This window comes from Eumetopias jubatus, unplaced genomic scaffold, assembly GCF_037043125.1.
Source record: "Eumetopias jubatus isolate StellerSeaLion01/CBP00866 unplaced genomic scaffold, mEumJub1_p1.0 scaffold_1, whole genome shotgun sequence".
NCBI lineage: Eukaryota > Metazoa > Chordata > Mammalia > Carnivora > Otariidae > Eumetopias > Eumetopias jubatus.
In genome coordinates, this window is record NW_028274807.1 from 81828795 (window position 1) to 81849029 (window position 20235).

The 20235-nt window shown below is 41.0% G+C and overlaps 1 protein-coding gene and 1 pseudogene across 5 annotated transcripts in view; one reads left to right on the top strand and one right to left on the bottom strand.

The window, feature by feature from the left end:
• YEATS2 (YEATS domain containing 2) overlaps positions 1-20235 on the bottom strand; it is a 108118-nt gene that overhangs the window by 23526 nt on the left and 64357 nt on the right. For 4 of the 5 annotated variants that reach the window (XM_088025225.1, XM_088025227.1, XM_088025224.1 and 1 more), the window contains 5 exons: positions 12930-13188; positions 10158-10319; positions 8381-8514; positions 7222-7380; positions 38-214 (listed from right to left, as the gene is read on the bottom strand). In XM_088025225.1, the coding sequence (XP_087881351.1) occupies positions 38-214; positions 7222-7380; positions 8381-8514; positions 10158-10319; positions 12930-13188 (891 nt within the window). The remainder of the gene's footprint in view (positions 1-37; positions 215-7221; positions 7381-8380; positions 8515-10157; positions 10320-12929; positions 13189-20235) is intronic. The other variant, XM_088025228.1, reaches the window with a different exon arrangement.
• On the top strand, positions 16893-17331 carry LOC114206973 (large ribosomal subunit protein eL27 pseudogene; annotated as a pseudogene).

Consider the following 20235-nt stretch of genomic DNA (forward strand, 5'->3'; position numbering starts at 1 on the left):
TTTCATTATGGTTTTCTACTGTCACGCTAATCCTCACCGGCTGGGCAGGACCGTTTGCTGAGAGCGCCACAGCTGGGGAACTGGCAGTTGTGATAACCCCTCCTGCCACTCTCAGCATTGTGGTTCCAGGCTTTGAGAGTTGTGAGGTGGCTGGCACAGACTTCAGTGTGCTATCAGATATTTTCATTAGCGATGCTTGTCCCCCAGGGGCTGCCTGCAGAAACAAAATGGGTTGAAGTAATAATGTTGCCCTCGTTCACAGGCACAATTTATTCCTTACCTACACAGGGCCCAAGAATTAGAGCAGAGCCAAGAAAGTCTTGCTAATCAAAAACATATGAGGTGTTTGTGCACCTTTCCAATAAGCTCTCAAGTTTGACTTTTTATGTACAGATGTTCCTTTACCCCTAATGTAGAACAAGTAAATGAATGCATCTGCAAGCCACTATTTGGCAGCAGTGACTTCAAAGATACCAGGTCATGTGTTATCAAAATAAGTGAGTCCAAAACACTCTTAAATGTACACGTAATCTTTAAACATGAAAATCTAAACAAGATGGGCCAGATTTAAATGGGTACATTAAGTGCTCTAGGCTAGTACAGGCTGAGCATTTCACTACCATTCAACAAATTATAGTTTTAGTGGGTAAATCAAAGGCTCAGCAAATTTTTCCTGAAAATGGTATAAGCATGTACAGCATTGCAGGCCATATGGTCTTTGTTTCAACTCCTCAGCTCTATGTTATAGATGAAATGGGGGTGGCTGTGTGCCAAAAAATTATTATTCATAAAAACAGGGAGCCTTGGGCATAGTGTGCAGACCCCTGGCCCAAATAACTGCTTAGTGCCCAAATTAATACACTCCACAAGCAGATACCATTCTTCAGTCCCCGAGGAGTTACTTTGTGTCAGGAATAGCAGAAAGCATTTTTACATACCTTATGTCATTCAATCTTTTCATAAACCTTATAGGGTAGATTTTAGTTTCATTTTACAGAGGAAGAGATTAAGCTCAGTAATTTTACGAGGGTCACACAGTAACTGGAGGGGTCATGATTACAATCCAGAAGTAGCAGGGGTGCGTGGGTGGCTCAGTCGGTTAAGCGGCTGCCTTCAGGTCAGGTCATGATCCCAGAGTCTTGGGATCGAGCCCCACGTCAGGTTCCCTGCTCAGTGGAGAGCCTGCTTCTCCCTCTCCCTCTGCCTGCCTCCCTGCCTGCCTCTCTGCCTACTTGTGCACTCTCTGTCAAATAAATAAATAAAACCTTTAAAAAAAAATGACGTAAAAAAGAATCCAGAAGTAGCAGCCATGGCATAATTTGCATTGGAGTCTAATGCAAATTAAAACCACAATGAGGGGGCGCCTGGGTGGCTCAGTCACCTTTGGCTCAGGTCACAATCCCAGTGTCCTGGGTTCGAGCCCCGCATCGGGTTCCCTGATCCGCGGGGAGCCTGCTTCTCCCTCTCCCACTCCCCCAGCTTGTGTTCCCTCTCTCGCTGTGTCTCTGTCAAATAAATAAATAAAAATCTTTAAAAAAAATTTTTAGGGGCACCTGGATGGCTTAGTCGTTGGGGAGTCTGCTTCAGCTCATGATCCCAGGGCCCTGGGATCGAGCCCTCTATCGGGCTCCCTGCTCAGCGGGAAGCCTGCTTCTCCCTCTCCCTCTCCCACTCCCCCTGCTTGTGTTCCCTCTCTCGCTGTGTCTCTGTCAATAAATAAAATCTTAAAAAAAAAAAAGTTAAAAAGTTAAAAAAAAAAACCACAATGAGATATCACTTCATATTCACAAAAATGGCTAAAAATAAAAGGAAGACAGTCCTCCATGTTGATGAGGATGCAGGACAACTGGAACTCTCTCATTATTTATGGGAGAGTCAAACGGTACAACCACTTTGCAACCAATTTGTCAGTTTCTTATAAACTTTCTCAGACACATATACTTACCCTAGGACCTACCTCTTTTACTGTACAAGAGATCTATACAAGAATGTTCATATCAGTATGGTTCATAATCAAAAACTAGAAATAATCCAAATGTCCATAAACAGGAGAATAAAAATCATACAACAAAATACTACAGGAGAATAAACTACTGACACACATATGGATAAATCTCAGAAACATGCTGGAACAACAGAAGCTAGACATGAAAGACTACATACTATATAATTTTATTGACATGAAGGTCAGGAACAGACAGAAATTAGCTCATCTATGGTGACAGAAATAGAAAAATGATGACTGAAAGGGAAATGAGGGTACGTTTTAGAGTGATGGAAATGTTCTGTATCTTGATTGGGATAGTGCTTGCATGAGTTTACACATTGGTCAACACTCACTGAACAGTACACTTATGATCTAGATGTGCATTGCTTTATGTAAATGCTACTTTTTTTTTTTCAAGGCTAGTTTTGGGTTTCCTTTTTTTTAATTTTAAGTTCAATTAATTAACAATATAGTGTATTATTAGTTTTAGAGGTAGAGTTCAGTGATTCATCAGTTGCATACAACACCCAGTGCTCATTCCATCACGTGCCCTCCTTCATGCCCACCACCCAGTCACCCCATCCCCCCCACCTCCCCTCCAGCAAGCCTGTTTCTTTCCTCTGCTTAAGAAGTCTCTTATGGTTTGTCTCCCTCTCTGGTTTCATCTTGTTTTATTCCTCCCAGATTTTTTTTTTTTTTTTTTAACTAACCAGAATCATGCTGTATGTGTTGTTCATGTGCTTTTTGAAGATGTTCTCAGCCTAGCACACTCCTTTTATCCATTCTATATTCCACAGAAATAGATGTTTGGGTTGCTTCATTCTGCTGTTATAATTATTCCCACTTTTGTACACAAACTTGGGCACAGAGGCTGAAATTTGAGGGGATCAGTGTCAATCTGAGCCCTTGGCAATCTGAGGTGAAGGCATGCTGACTTGGCATTTAGCAGGTGGCAGGCCGTGCACGCTGACTCTGGCAGGAGGGCTGCTGGACCGTGAATTTGGGACCCACAGGCCGATGGCATCATGTGTGACAGGGACGTGGCTGGTTTTGCTTTTAATTTTTGTTTTTCTGGGAAACTTGATCTCTCCCTCTATTCTAAACGAAAGCCTTGCTGGATAGAGTATTCTTGGCTGTAGATTTTTTCCTTTTAGCAGTTGGAATCTATCATGCCACTTTCTTCTGGCCTGCAGAGGTTCTGCTGAAAAACCCACTGATAGCCGTATGGGGTTTCCCTTGTATGTACCTGCTTTCCTTTCTCTTACTACTTTTAAAATTCTCTCTTTATCACTACTTTTGGCCATCTTATTTACTTTGTGTCTTGGTGCAGACCTCTTTGGGTTGGTTGTGTTGGGGGCTCTCTGTGCTTCCTGGGTCTGGATTTCTCTTTCCTTCCCCAGATTCAGGAAGCTTTCAGCTATTATTTCTTCAGACAAATCTTCTGCCCCCTCTCCTCACTCTTCTCCTTCTGGATCCCTATCATGCGACTGTTATGCCTGACAGCATTGCTCAGTTCCCTGGGTCTATTTTCCTTTCTTTTTTTTTAAAAAGATTTTATTTATTTATTCATGAAAGACAGAGAGAGAGAGGCAGAGGGAGAAGCAGGCTCCCAAGGAGCAGGGAGCCCGATGCAGAACTCGATCCCAGGACCCCAGGATCATGACCTGAGCTGAAGGCAGACGCTCAACCATCTGAGCCACCCAGGCACCTCGGGTCTATTTTCATTTTGTGTATTTTTCCCCCCCTCTCATCTGCTCGGCTTGATTGCTTTCCATGACTCTGTCCTCCAGGTGGCTGGTCCTTTCTTCTACTTCCTCTTGCTTGCTATTTATTCCAGATGGTCTATTTTTATTTCCACTTAGTGAGTCCAATAGCTCTAACTGGTTCTTTTTTATGTCTTCTAGCTCTTGGTGGAGGGTCTCATGGAGGTCCTGCAGTCCTTCCTCAATTCTAGCGAGCATCTTTATGAGCGTTACTTTAAATTCGCTATCAGACATATTACTTATCTCCGTTTCGCTTAAGTCTCCTGCTCTGATTTTGTCCTGTTCTTTGATCTGGGACATATTCCTCTGTCTCCTCATTCTGTCTCTTGCGTTGTCTGTTTTTCTGTGTTAGGAAAGTCAGCTGTGTCTCCTGCACTTGAAAGTAGTGGCTCTATGAAGAAGAGGTTCTGCAGTGCAATGTCTGCTCCCCAGAACCTGGTGCTTCAGGGGGTGTCTCCTATGTGTGTTGCTCCAGGGGTGTCCTACCTTGTGGCTGGGATGTGTTTGCCTTCAGTCCTGTTGTCTGCGATGGCTCCCTGCCTGTTGTGGGCAGAGTCTGGTGCCCGTGGTGTTAGTGGGCTGCTCCAGGGCTGCCTTGGGCTTGAGCTGAGTCAGACCAGGCATTTGCCAGAGATGCAGTAGCACCAAACTGCAGGCACTGTCCCTGTGTCATCCCCCGGAGAAGTTTTTGTTGGTGGGTGGGGCCTGCAGTCAGACCAGCTGCCTGCCCTCAGCCCACTGCTGGGGCCACAGTCAGAGGGATGTGTGGTTATCTTCCCCTCTCCCTGGGGCAGGACTCACTCTGGAGCGGTGCTGACCTTGTCTGGGCCGTGCACACACTGCCAGGCTTGTGGCACCACTTTGACGGGATCTTGCCAAGAGCGATCAGAGAGGGTGGATCTGCTTTGCTGTGTCCTCTTGTCTATGCCGGGCTGTGGAGAGTCTGTTCTGCCAGTTTTCAGGCTGCTTTTTGGGTTATTTATGCCGACGTGGGTGCTCTCTAGGCGCCACGCGGCAAGAGGTCAGCCCCGGGACGTCCTACTCTGCCACCTTCCCAGCAGCCTCTGTAACTGATACTTATTAAAAAGCAATGGTAACTGTTCTGCTGTGGCCGAACAGGGAGAATGTCGTCACACTGGCTGCAACCATAAGCAGGTAAGAAGAAATAAGCTAGGATTTTAAAGAACTGCCTGAAGAATTTTGGGGCCTCCTATCTGTTTAAATACTAAACACTTCTGACCAAAGGGAAATTAGTACTCAAAGAAACCAAACACCATGAATATGAAAAGATCAATGATCAAGAAAAAAAAGAGAAGATGCATAACTATCATAATCAAGAATGAAAGGGAGGGGGCGCCTGGGTGGCTCAGCTGGTTAAGCATCCGACTCTTGATTTAGCTCAGGTCATGATCTCAGGGTTGTGAGGCTGAGCCCCACAGGGGGCCCCATCCTGGGTGTGGAAGCCTGCTGAAGATTCTCTCTCTCCCTCTGTCTCTCCCTCCCAACCCCCCAACCCCCAGTCAGGCACACTTGCTCTAAAAAAAAAAAAGAAAGAAAGAAAAAGAAAAAGAAATAAAAGGGGGCCATCACTAAAGATTTTACAGACATTAAATGGATAATAAAGGAAAATTATGAACAATTTTATTCTAGTAAATTCAACCACTTAGATGAAATGGACACATTCCTTTAAAGGTATAACTTACCAAACCTCCTCAATATAAAACAACTAACCTGAATAGTCCTGTATCTAGTAAATAAACTGAAATCGTAGTTAAAAACCTTCCCAATTAACAAGACTTCGGGCCATTATGGCTTCACTGGTATACTCTAAACAGTTAAGAAACACTACCAATTCTAGATAAAATCTTCACAAAAAAGTGAACAGGAAAGAGAAGTTTCTAACTCATTTTAGGAGGCCAGCAGTACTCTGATAACAAAACCAGACAAGAATTACAAAGAAAACCACTGACCAATAAACCTTACAGAAATTCTAAACAAAATTTTATCAAATGAAACCCAACAATACATTAAAACAGGATAACATGTCAAAACCAAGTGGGTTTTCCAGTACAGGGCTGGTTTAACACTTTTTAAAAACATTTTTTTATGTTTTTTAAGTAATCTCTATGCCCAATGTAGGGCTCGAACTCATGACCCTGAGATCAAGAGTCATATGCTCCATCAACTGAGCCAGCCAGGTACACCTTGGTTTAACATTTTAAAAATTAATGTAATTCACCATGTTAACAAAAAAAATAAAAACCGTATGATCTTCTCAACACAGAAAAAACATTTGACAAAAAACCAATATCCACATTCCATGCTTTAAGAAGTACTGATTTATACACAGAGAAAAGGCATTGTTTTTTGATAAATGGTATCATACTGCCTACATCCTTCCATACCTTGTTTGCTTCGCTGGGTAAATTTCTGAGATCTAGCTATAGATTCTCCCACAGGTGATTATGACATCCTTCACCAGCTAAAATTCGCAGTCATTATTCTTTGGCTTATACTAAAGAATGCTGTAGAAACATGTACCAAACCCTCTACAGCATTTACTTTTTACAGCTGGCCCTTGAACAACATGGGGTTTGAGCTTCACAGGTCCACTATGTGGGGTTTTTGTTTGTTGTTTTTTTTTTTGTTATTTTAAGAAGGCTCCATACCCACCTGGGGCTTGAACTCACAACCCTGATATCAAGAGTCACACACTCTACTGACTGAGCCAGTCAGGTGCCCCTATGGGTTTTTTTTTTGTTTTTGTTTTTTTTAAATAAATACAGTAATGGTTCTGCAAATATTTTTTTCCTTATGATTTCTTAATAACATTTTCTTTTCTCTAGCTTACTTAACTGTCAGAAGAGAGTATATAATACATACAACGTACAAAATGTGTGTTAATCAACTATGTTTTCAGTAAGGCTCCTGGTCAACAGCAGGCTACTAATAGTGGAGGAAGTCCAGTTATATGTGAATTTTCCACTGTGTGAGAGGCTGGCGCCCCTAACCCAGCATTGTTCAGGGGTCAAGTGTATACGGATACTGTGGCTGTCATCAGCTATTATACTACTCAGAATCTCCTATAAGAAGTTCCTCTAGAGAAATTTTAGAATGAGGTATCAAGAAAATTTTGTTTCTTTCAAGGAAATATTACGTAGGTATTTTTTTTTTTTTTGCTTCTCACAAATAGTATGAATTTTATAACTGATCGTGCTTCTGATTTGCTTTGGCAAATATTATTAATTATACAGGACATAACTGTTTGTATATCTAAGAACTCTCTGGCCTTATCTTCTCATTCTACTTATAATTTTCCCAAATCTCAAGATTTTATTCTTATTTTTCTATACTATTTTATTGTTCATTTTCTCATGCAACCTTAATTTCTTTGTGGAAAGAGATAAGCTGTAAACGTTTAAATAAATGCCATCACCACCCTGTATTTGGAGTATATGTGTGTGTATTTACCTGGGTAAACAAAGTGGTTTTCTGTCCAGAGATGACTTTTAATGTTTGTTGTCCTTGTGCAGAAGATGTGCTGACTCCCAGGGTTCCTTGGACCACTGACCCAGTAGTCAGCTGCTTTCCAGATGTCTGGGGTGATGGCTGACCAACTAAAAATGTACCCTAAGTGAGAAACAAAAAAGACCTACTCAGTAATTTCTTAAGTTCAAATGACTTGCCCTGACTCTTTAAATCACAAGGTACCATGTTACAAGCTATAATGCCCTTCCGTCACTTCTGCAACTCAGCCCAAAGAACTGAAAAGAGCAGCTCTCTGCTCTCGGTGTCACTAGCATAGCTACCCCACTTCTGAAACTCGGCAGAGTGGTTATGGAGGAGGCCGCTGGAAACTCAAGCTTCACAACCTAGTCCTTAAATCTTAATTATTCAGGCTGGTAACTACCCATCCTTCTCAATACGAATAGCTAGACCAAAATTTCATGACCTTCCTTAGAGAGGTGTCAAGACTTTAAAAGCAGCAAGGGGGGCGGGGTGATGCCTGGGTGGCTCAGTTGGTTACGCGACTGCCTTTGGCTCAGGTCATGATCCTGGAGTCCCGGGATCGAGTCCTGCGTCGGGCTCCCTGCTCAGCAGGGAGTCTGCTTCTCCTTCTGACCGTCCCCCCTCTCCTGTGCTCTCTCTTTCTCAAGTAAATAAATAAAATCTTTTAAAAATAAACAAATAAATAAAAGCAGCAAGGGGAAAGAAGATAGAAACTTGTTCCTAATCATGAATCCAGCCTAATTCAAAATGCCAAAACTTGATAGTATCTCTTTGGTTACTCCCTTCCAAGAGAAAATTTTCAACTGCCTATTAATACTATTCATTGCCTCATGGATTTAGGAGGCAACAGCGTAGCAAAAATTTTTGAGTCAGAAAGCTCTGGGTTTAAATCCAAATTCTAGAACGGGCTTAGCAGAGAGATCTTGGAAAAGTTACTTAAGTCTCTCTACGTCCCCTTCTCTCAAAACCAAAACAAGGCCAAAATAATATAGATTTATAGCGTGGCTAAAATGTTAGTACTGACTCCCGATCCCAGGGTCGTAAAGAAAAATCCACTGTAATTAAAGGCACTGTTAAATAACGAAAGGATTTGGAAGACACCAGTCACAAACGATCAGACCTGAGGAGTCTGCTTCAGGATGTACGATGTGTAAGTCAGGTGCTGGGAGACCCCTCCAGGGCCGGCGGGGCTCTGGGTCCCTCCTGTGCCTCCGCCTCCGCCCCCGCCTCCCGCAGCTGAGCCAGACTGGAGGTCTGAAAATACAACGAAATGACAGCAACTTCACAAGAAGTAATAAGAGGCTTACCGGAAAAAACAGATGAGTCCAGAGTGATGTTCCCTTTATAGTAACATTCCTTCCCTTTCCTATGTTCTCCCCCCTTTCTATGGTAATATACCTATTCTGTGACAAGAGTAAGGGGAATGTCGAGGCGCCTGGGTGGCTCAGTCAGTTAAGGGTCTGCCTTCGGCCCAGGTCATGACCCCGGGTCCTGGGATCGAGGCCCGTGCTGGGCTCCCTGCTCAGCGGGAAGCCTGCTTCTCCCCCTGCCTGCCGCTCCCCCTGCTTGTGTTCTCTAACAAATAAATACATTAAAAAATCTTAAAAAAAAAAAAAGAGTAAGGGGAATGTCCTAGAATTAAGGACTGAAACTGATTTCCTTTCAACTGAAGGACAGCTGACTAGTTCCGCTCTCAGTACAATGAAGACTTAGCTTTAACAAGAGTTCTGACTTCGTTGTGGGAGACAAGAGTCTGATACTGACATTTTCTAACCAAGTGTTGACTAAAATGTGCTCAGAGAGAGAAGTGCTTCTAAACATTCTGGCATCTCATCCAATTTCAGTGACACTGCTGGAATTTCGTGTAATTTTATAGTACTCTCTTTTCTGTCTCCCTCTGCCCTGGAAAAAACGTGTTTTCCTCATATTGATACTGATTCCAGAGCCCCATTTCCTCCCCGCCCTTTTTAAAATTCTATTTTTAAAGCCTTTGGATCCTCTTTACTTCCCTTTTGGTGACATAATATAAACTAAAACCTGAGTGGCTCTCTGGGTAAATTATAGAATCCTTACATTGTCCTTTTCTTACGTATTTCATTTTTATATACTATTGCTTAGGTAAGAGGGAAAAATGCCAGGGTGAGAGAACAAAAATCACCCATTACAGTCAGTAAACAAAATGGTGACTAGCTCACACGCTACATTTGGCAAGGGTGACTCATTTCTAGTGAACCTAACTGCTATACCAATTATATTTCTGATTCAGAGGGAAATAATTCCTTTTTCCCTTTCCTTTCCAACACTATCCAAATTGTTTTTCTCTGTATGTCAAAGCAAAAGTTTGTAAGTCTAGATAAACCACCTAATTTCCTTGGGGTTTTAAGGCTTATGCACTAAGGCTGACCCTGTATTTTTCTTTCCATCTCTAAACCTGGCAAACTTAAGATGCACATCTAAATAACGGCAGGGAGAGACACTTGATTCTACTCCTACTCCTATCCCCTCCAAAATAAATGAACGTAGCCTTCCAGCAACCGTCTCCCAGGTATGCCCAGCTTTTAGATACCACTGAAAAGAACGTTTTCATTTATAGCTCACACGGACAGCTCTCTCCCAGCACAGCCCTCAGTAGCCATCCCTCTCCAGTGTGATTTGTTCCTGACCCCAAACTCTGAGTGGATAAACCCCAAATAACAGTGTCGCCTCCTAGGACTATGATTATTTAAACCCACTTCTAGTTATGTGTATGTTTTAAATCCATGTGGGCAAATACTACCATCATAACACCACACAGAGCTAGGGAAACGTGTCCTGAAACAGGTAAGAGCTGCCCTTCAGGTGGATGAAATGAACATACCCAGAGACCCAAAAACCAAATGATTTAATGACAGACTGACTAGCATTGTTGGTAGCTCGCAGGATGGCTCCTTGAGGGATCAGCAGCAGTTTCCCTTTTCCTGAAGGGTTCTTGCTGTTCGTTGTAAGGTAGAGTTTAGTGCCAGGAGGCAAGTTTGCCAAGTTGGCCAAATTAGTGGCTGGTAGCTGCAATGTTGCCATTACTAAAATGATAAAGGGAAAAAAGAAAAAAATAAAGAGGAAAAACAGTAAGATAAACTGGAACTGAGGGCAATGCTATTGCTAAAATTAAAAACACAGATTAATAAAATATTTATTAAAAAAAAACTTTAGTAAACTCGTTTGTTTTCCTAGATACATAATACTTAAAAGGCTGATATTCTTAAACATCTTGCTAATTAAAAAATAATTTACTATTAGAAGAGCTTGCTATAAATTACAAAGGAATTTATATTTGTACATAAATAGAATGACCATATGCCCCAGTTTGCCCAGAACAGTTCCAGTTTACACCTGTGTCCCATTTTTACACCTATGTCCCAATCATTATGAACAGTGACTCTTTACTCTCAAAAGTACTATGGTTGAGACAATCAAAAAATAATAACCTTATCTATGGATGAATATATATTTCCTCCCGAAATCTGTTCAAAGCCCCTTTAATCAATTTCTAGTAATGAATGAATCTATGGATTTGAAACAAGACTTCCAGCCTCTCTCACTTTCGAGGAACTAAAAAAATACCATAATCAACAACTGGCACGTATACTATGAAATGATCATTCACCTCTTTTTAAAGTCTCACCTATGTCAAAGGGCTTTCGTTTATTCCTTAGAATATACTTCTCAATTGCACATGGCTGTAAACCTCTAAACACGACTCTTCAGTGAAAACTTACACATCAAAATTTCTGCAGTTACTCTGAATTCAAATCTCCATGCAATGAAGCCTACAGAACCATGTGCGTCACCACAGGCAAAGGACTCTCAGAGCCCCCTCCAGCCTGCTGCACAAGTCCTCTTCCTCAGGACCCCTTTACCGTGCAAGCCTGGGGAAGCAAGAACCCTGGAAGCTGCCCCAGAACAGCAGAGACTGAAAACTGAGCACCAGCCCTCTCCACCACTGCCACAACTCATCCCACCTCACACACTGTGAAGCTCAGCAAACCTCTCTGGTCGGTCACCAGCACCTGGAGTCCAGCCCCTCATTGCTCTGCATTCCTGATCTGAACCCACCTCTTCAGCCCTTCCTCCTCCTCCAGCTCCTTCACCGCACCCCCAGGAATTCCTGCTGTGGTCATTACACCCTCTAGAACCTCGACCTGTTGGAACGCTATCTCTTTTTGTGGTAATTAACACTGAGTCCTCTGAAGATATAGGACTTCCCCAGCAGCACCCTTAGCTAAACGCTGTTTTTTGAATTTTACCTCAGTGTCTGAGGGCCAGGACTAGGGGAGGAGCCTTTGTGCTCTCCAGTGCGGCTTTCAGACCATTATCACCCCTCATTCCAGAAGAAAAAAACCTGCTGGCTCCTGGCGGTTCACGCTTGGCTCTACCACCTTATCCCTCACCTCTCTGCTCTCATTTACTGAACTCCCAATCACCTCCCCTCACTTGCTGAAGACTGACTCCCGACTCAGTCTTGCTCTAATGCCAACGATGGTCATCCTCAGTGACAGCACTGTAAGTGACCTGTTTAATTCTCCGGCTTCTCAGGCACTTCATTTTCTAAACTCCAAAGATCACTTCTTCCAAGCCATCTGAGCCCTCTTTTTTTTTTTAAATTTTATTTAATTATGTTATGTTAATCATCACACATTACATCATTAGTTTTTGATGTGGGGTTCCATGATTCATTGTTTGCATGGACTTTGTCATCGCCAACAATTCATCACCTCTGAAATCTTTATTTTGGACATCCACTACCTTCTTTCTCTTTTTTCTTCTGAATCTATTTTTTATATAAAGTTGATTTTGGTTATTCTTTCAATTTATTATTTGGTTTCTACATTTTCTTTTAAAATTTTTTTATTCAAGTATAATTAACACATAGCATGAGTAGCAGATGTACATTATAATGATTCATCCACTACCTTCTATCCTTCTAACTCACTGCAACAATTCTTTAGCCTCATTAAGACCTTCAAAAATTAGGGCGCCTGGGTGGCTCAGTTTGGTTAAGCGACTGCCTTCGGCTCAGGTCATGATCCTGGAGTCCCAGGATCGAGTCCCACATCAGGCTCCCTGCTCAGTGGATGGGTCTGCTTCTCCCTCTGACCCTCTTCCCTCTCGTGCTCTCTGTCTCTCATTCTCTCTCTCTCTCAAATAAATAAAATCTTAAAAAAAAAGACCTTCAAAAATTAGTAAATGTATCTAATGTCTTAGGTACATTTTTTCATGCTCTCACTGAAACAACAAACACATGCAAGGTGTTTAAAGTTATTTGGTAGAGAATGCATTAGTCAAGTATCTCAAAATGCTGCTGACAAACGACATCCCAAGAATTTAAGTCTGAATACAACCCAAAGTGGAGATACGGTCAAATGAAAATTATCCTTCAGACCTGAAAGCAGAAGCAGTAGCAAGAAATACCCTCTATTTTTATTACCCTTGCTAAAACACACACACACCTTAAAATAAACTACTTACAGACCTCTATGCCTCTATGTAAAATGTTACCTGGAAAAGATTAACATGTTTTTATATACTCGCTATATAAACCTAACAGGTTTTCTTACAACCAAATAAAACCACTAGCAAAGAACAGTCTAGAAGGAGCTGCTGCTGAAAGGGCCCCCAACAGTATCAGTTACCTGAGCCCTGAGATCCAGTCTTTTGCGGGCCGGCAGCAGTGACCTGTGCCTTGGTTAAGGCTTGCACCGGCTGAGCAACAATGGTTCCTCCACCTCCGCTCACAATGGCTTTGGCAACTCCTTGGGTCACAACTTGCTTTGGACCAACTGCTTTGGCAACAGAAGAGCTGGCCTTGGCTACAAGGATTTGGCCACCACTGATTGCCACAGCCTGTTTCACTGTTGAAGGTAGAGTAGACCCAACTGGCACCCCAACAACCTGTTGAAAATAGAGGAGAATCCACCAGTGCTGCTTCTCAGTCCCTTCAAGGGCTATCAGAACAGAACAGTCACTCTGTTCTAGCAAAGATCAAAGCAAAGCCCTAGGTATAACTTATGGGGCCTAATTTAATTGTCTAGAAATGCTACCTATGATAAATGTGAACAGTATTTCTTACATTTTGGATATTACTACAACAAAAGGCTTTTGTCTTAACCCCAGCTACTATCTAGAACTTACTTTATGTGTTTTTTTAATAAAAAACTTAGAAAATACAGGAATACAAAGAAAAAAATTCTACTTATCCAGAAATAACCACTTATTCTTTTTTTTTTTTTTTTTAAGTAAACTCCATCCCCAAGGTGGGGCTTGAACTCATGACCCCAAGATCAAGAGTCATATGCTCTGCCCAACTGAGCCAGCCAGGCACCCCCAGAAATAACCTCTTAATATTTTTAATATGTTTGCTTCCAATTCTTTTTAATGTACATTTTAAAACACAGATTAGGATCGCATGTACAGTTTTGTAATTTTTAAATTTAACATCATATTACAGGCATTTTCCAATGTTACTGTTTTTCCAAAACATTTTTAGATGGCCAAATATATTAGAACAGATATACCATAATCTATGCAAGCATTTCACTACTGTGTGGCTATCCAGGTAATATTAAACTTCACATTAAGAAAAACTGCAATAGGGGCTCCTAGGTGGCTCAGTCGGTTAAGTGTCTGTCTTCAGCTCAGGCCATGATCTCAGGGTCCTGGGATCCAGCCCCGCATCGGGCTCCCTGCTCAGTGGGGAGTCTGCTTCTCTCCCTCTGCCCCTCCCCGTTCGTGCATGCTCTCTCTCAGATAAATAAAATCTTAAAAAAAAAAAGAAAAACTGTGCAATAAACATTCCCATATGTGAACTAGAAACTCCACTACATAATTTTAAAGATCATCTCTCTTAGTAACCACTCCTATATTATCCCCATCTGAAATGTCTATTTCTTCATCTCTAGAACTCCTAACAATTCACATCATTCATTACGTAGTGTAACATGTGACACTTCTTCCAACTGATTTTTAAGAAAAGTTGTATTTTTCTATATACTAATTTTTCCTTTCCTTAAAGGGAAACATTTGGTTAAAAAAGAAGTCTAGGGGGGCCTGGGTGACTCCACTGGGTAAGCGTCCGACTCTTGATTTTGGCGGGGGTCATGATCTCACAGTCATGGGTGCAGGCTGCATGGGGCTCTGTGCCCAGTCGGAAGTCTGCTTCTCTCCCTCTGCTCCTCCCCTACCAGGTGCACACGCGCACACTCTCACATGCTCTAAAATAAATCAGTAAATCTTAAAAAAAAAGAGGGGGGAGCGCCTGGGTGGTTCAGTCAGTTAGGCGTCTGCCTTCAGCTCGGGTCATGATCCCAGGGTCCTGTGATCGAGCCCCACATCAAGCTCCCCAGGGAGTCTGCTTATCCCTCTGATCCTCTCCCCTCTCATAATCTCTCTCTCATAAATAAAATCTTAAAAAAAAAAAAGACCCCAAAACCCAGATTATGCAAGTTGGAAATATCTGGTTCTGATGATAATTTAAAGTGAACTCTTGCAAGTAAGAAAATACTATAGAACTCTTTTAAAAGTCAATAGTAGGATGTTAAGTTAGAAGAAACAATTTAATTAATGGCAAATTGGGGTAGTGTTTCCCACTTCTCAGTTATTTCATAAAAAGAACTTCTCACCAGAAACTAGATGAAAAGACTTTTATAAGGTTAAAAGAATACCAAAAGATCTACCTTCTAAAAGTGAAAATGATAAAGTATTAGTATTTTTCACCCATCAGATTGGAGACAAAAATTTAAAAGTCTGGTAACACCAAGAAGTGGCTGGAGGGTATGGGGAAATAGGAACATTTGTTTACTGCTAAAGAAAAGTATATTTGGACAGCCACTCCACAGAGGTACTGGCATATCTCCTAAAATTGAAAATTCACATATCCCATGTTGTAACAATTCCTCTTTTAGAAACATATCCTACAGAAATCTTAGACATGTGCTCAAGGGAACATATACAGAATGGCCAAGGTAGCATTATTTATAATTACAGAAAATTATCAACAAACATAATGCCTATAACACGTAACAACATGCTTAATGTCTACAGGTAGAGGAACGGATAAACTGTGGTATAGGACAGTCAGTGGAATAGCATTCATTAGTAAAAATGAATGAAGCAGAACTACATAAATCAGGAGCAACAAACTCTGACAGTACAAATACTGAAAGGGGAGCTGCAGAAATATATGAGTATAAATATCTTTTATGTAAATCTTCAAAACACACATTACATGTTATTTATGGCTATGGATTTATGCAATAAAAGTATGAACTGAAAAGCTACACAACCAAATTCATGATAGTGTTGCTTTTGGGAAAAACAAAGTGGACTTCAACTCTGTCATGTTTCATTTGGGGAAAATATGAGATGAAATCAATACGAACATGTCAATTTTGGGTGGAGGATATATGGGCACTGATTATATTCTTCTCTGTATTTTACTTTAGAATCTTTCTAAATTAAAAATAATAGGATTACCAATAATAATAATAGGATTACCTAACAAGTAGAACAAAATGATAAACCATATGCAACTGATAAATGGAACTTTTAAGTTAAATAATTACTAAATCATACATGGTTTTTTTTCAAAGAATGTAAATACGGTAAAATACACTTGCCATGTGCTTGGACACTATGGCTAATATAATGAAAATGGTCCCCTAATCAACTGTTATGAACCACAGTGTAATACAGAAGAAAGAGTGCAGGATTTTATAAGCAGTCAGACTTGGTTTCCCAGTTTTGTTCCACTAGTTAGTAGCTAGATAAGTTATTTAATGTTTCTGAGCTTTACCCTTTGACACCTCATATATAAAATATGGATAATACTCATCTCCTAAGATATGATGTACGCAGTAAATGACAGCTGCGGCTGCCCACGACACTTGTTATTATCAACCGAAGAACAGTAATCTATGAGGCTACACGGAGACTCAAAGGATAGAAAGCGCCAAGTGGATCCATGGTTGACTAGGGCAGAGGACCTTCATTGTAAATCCTAGATTCATTTAGTCAAATAGAAATTAAAGTATGTAACATCTGGTATCTGCTTTAAAATATCCTAGGAAGAGAAATAAGATTAGCAAAATGCTGATAATTATTGAAACTGAGTAATGGGCATAGAGGATTCATTATAATAGTCTCTCTACTTTTATGTAAGTTTAAGGAAGGAGGGAAAGAAAGAAGGAAAAAAAGACTCAAAGAACCAATGGTGAAAAAAGCAAGTTAACTTAGAATGGAAAAGAAATCCTCCCCCTCTCCTGGCTTGGTTAAAACAATCCCTTAGGATGATCCAAATCTCTCTATTTTGACTGTATGAGCCTTATTCTGCAGGCAACATAGAGTGTTGCTGTGGCCACAGAGCTGGGCACAGTCACCGCCCCCCCCCAGATGTGGAGGTTGAAAAACTCTTTTTAGTCAAGAACTTTGCCCTGCATCAGGCTCCCTGCTGGGTGTGGAGCCTACTTAAGAGTCTCTCTCTCCCTCTCCCTCTGCCCCTCCCCCTGCTCTCTCTCTTTTTCCCTCTCTCAAAACAAACAAAACTCTTCTATGTATTTATGGAAAAAAGATTTAATGTAGAAAAACTCTGGGTGCTTTCTGCTGTAGGCTCAAGTGGCTGGTGTCGAGATGGTCAAGTTCATGAAACCCGGGAAGGTGGTGCTGGTCCTGGCCGGACGCTACTCCGGACGCAAAGCGGTCATCGTGAAGAACATTGATGATGGCACCTCAGACCGTCCCTACAGCCATGCTCTGGTGGCTGGAATTGACCGCTATCCATGCAAAGTGACAGCTGCCATGGGCAAGAAGAAAATCGCCAAGAGGTCAAAGATCAAGTCTTCTGTGAAAGTTTATAATTACAATCACCTCATGCCCACAAGGTACTCTGTGGATATCCCCTTGGACAAGACTGTTGTCAACAAGGATGTCTTCAGAGACCCTGCTCTTAAATGAAAGGCCCAACGAGAGGCTAAGGTCAAGTTCGAGGAGAGGTACAAGACCGGCAAGAACAAGTGGTTCTTCCAGAAGCTGCAGTTTTAGTTTGGTTTCAGTCATTAAAAACACCAAAAAAAAAAAAAAAAAAAAAAAAAAAAAACCTCTGGGTAACGGCAGAAAGTGCCATTTGAACCCTGATATCCATTCTTTGTTTTCTTTCTCATGGTAAGAGAGCCCCCAGTTTTCAGCTAGGGACATGGCCACATAGAACATTTCCCAGCCTAGCGTTGGTCATCTCATATCTGGCTAAAAGGATAGGAAGAGAAGTGATGAGTGCAACTTTTGGGTTATGCCTCCCCACACCCTCTTTCCTCTTCCTGCTGGCCAGAAATGCGAACATGGTGGCATGAAATGAAATGGCTATTGCAGTCCACAAGCTGAGAACTAAATTTTGAGAATGGCAGAGCAACAAGATAGGAGTCTAGATTCTTGATGATTGTGAAGCCAACATACTATAACTGCCTACTGGTCTTTTATGTGTAAGAAAAAAACTTATTTAAGCTTTCGGGGCTTTGGATTTCTCTATTATAGTAGTCAAACTTTCTTCTGAGACAAGAGTCTTCACGTTTCCTAAATATACCAAACTTAACATTATTTACTGCATAAGCTAAATTACATAATTTATTTTCATGTTCCTAAGCCAACAAAGAAAGCAAAAAATCTTAAAGGAAAATACATATGGATTGGACCTATTCTCTTTTCTGAAATTCCATCCATGTTAACTTGCTTTTTCCACCTTGTACCAACCTCTATCCTCACTCAACTGCTTCAAAATTTCCAGAATATGACATACTTAATCTCTCCAAGAACTAAATAAAATGTGGTATACCAAGTTGGCCACAGGAGGGCAGTTCTTATTAGCAGAGCTCATCAGTAGAGCGTACCACTCACAAGATTAACCCCCACCTCCTCTGTTTGAAAAAAGGGAGAATGAGGAAGCCTGGCATCCTACTGGGGAAAATCCTACGCACAGCTGGCTATTGACATCAAAAAGAAGACTCCTAAGTAGGACACTACAACCGCAAATTAGTTTTTCTTTTTTTAACAAGACAATATTTTAACCCAGAACCTGAACTCTTCCCATTCCACAGCACTTCTCTCTGCATTCCTAATTTCCTTCTAGCTTCACAAAACAGACACCCTTTGTTTTCTATTGTTATAAATATTTCCCTTTGACTCATGCTTTGATTCATTGTTTTTGTTTGTGCTCTGTACAGACTTTTGCAAGTCAGAATTTACTTTAACAACCAGAAAGTAAGGATTCTATGTGTGTAATTTTTCCTCCAGACACTGAAAAATATAGCTAATTACAATTTAATACTCAATGAGAAAATAGATCATGGTACTCCTGTATATTTACACAGGATCTGTCCTTAGTCATGTAACATTAACTGTTATTTATTGAGTACTTGCTCTGTGCTAAGTCCTTTCCATACAATGGTTTCTAATTCTCCTACAGCTCTGAAAGACAGAGGGTATTATTCCCTTTTACTAGATGGAAAATCACAAGGTTCAGAAAGACCAACTCACCCAGGTCACACAAGTAATGAGTGGCTGAGATCTGTAACAGGCTCTCATTCCAAAGCTCACACTCTTTTTACTATGCCACACTGCTTCCTTCCCACATGAACCCACTAAGTGCTCAGATGTCCCGTTTTATGGCAAAAGCACCCCTCTTTACTTTCATGAAAAAAGATAAGCCAAAGTTGAATGAAAGGTAAAACAGTATCGTTTTGTTCACCCTTCTGTTTTCTGGCATAGTTTCTAGGAATGCACTTCGGCAATAACCAGGGACAGTCTGTACTTGCAGACAGCTCCTTATCTGGAGTCCAAAGCATGTACTAAATTTCCTGGATAAACAGGAAATGTCTTTTCTCATGCTCTTCTGCTTCTGTATATTCTTTCACCCTCTTCTGTGGCTTTTCTTTTCAAGTGCTCTTAAACTTTATTCAGGGCATTCTAGCACAAAACCATCCAATTTTTCTTAGTCCGAAAATGCCATTAGGTAGGTGGCAATGTGACAAGAAAGCCAATACAGTTGTTCAGCATTATGGAGGAGTGGATTTGCAAAATGCAAAGTATAAAAAAGTGAAACTAACTTGTCCAGAGATTCTGGGCATAAACAGCAAGGCTATATTGACTCAAAAACCTAACTCAGCGAGTCCATGTGTCTTTCTTTGGTGAAGCAAAATAGATTCTAAAGAATTACGATGTGTCTGAGTAGGAAGTCCAGATAACAATAACTGATTCATGAAAGGACTTTGACAAAGGCTTACTCGTAAAGCCAAAACAATAGTGAGGGCATTTGGAAGCAGTTGGGGGTACCTGTCTTAATGATTCAGGGCAGGGAAGCCCCAAAGTCAAATCTGATGCTATAGCTTAGTGGTTCCTAAATCTGCCAAATCACATGAGTCAGCAGGAGAGCTTGATAAAAATCCAGATTCCCAGAGCCCCCATAAGATTCTGAATCAGAAAAGTTTGAGATGGGGGTCTCAGTATCTATATATTTTTAATCATCAGATGAGTCATGACCAGGTTAAGTTTGGGAAAGTGGTTAGTGGACTCTTAACAGATTTTAGAACCATACAGGTTTTAGAACTATAACATATGACTTTTTGTTATAATCATGTGCAGCTATCTAGCCTAAACCAAAATACCTAAAACTATTTTTCTATATTAAAGTATTCCTCTCAAAGCAATTCATCTAACTCTAGGTAGGCTGGCTTTCAAGTTGAAAAACAAACACCTCACATAATATTCTTGATGGCTTTAGAATATATCTGCCCCCCAAAAAGATAATTCAACTCTGTATGTTCTAAAAGTATGCTTAGGTTCCAGACAATAGCTCACAAATTTTAATTAGCTCTGCAATGGAAGATTTTGAGGTCAGCAGACCTCAGTTCAAATCCTGTGTCACTTATTAGCTAAATGCGCTCAAGGAAGTTGCCT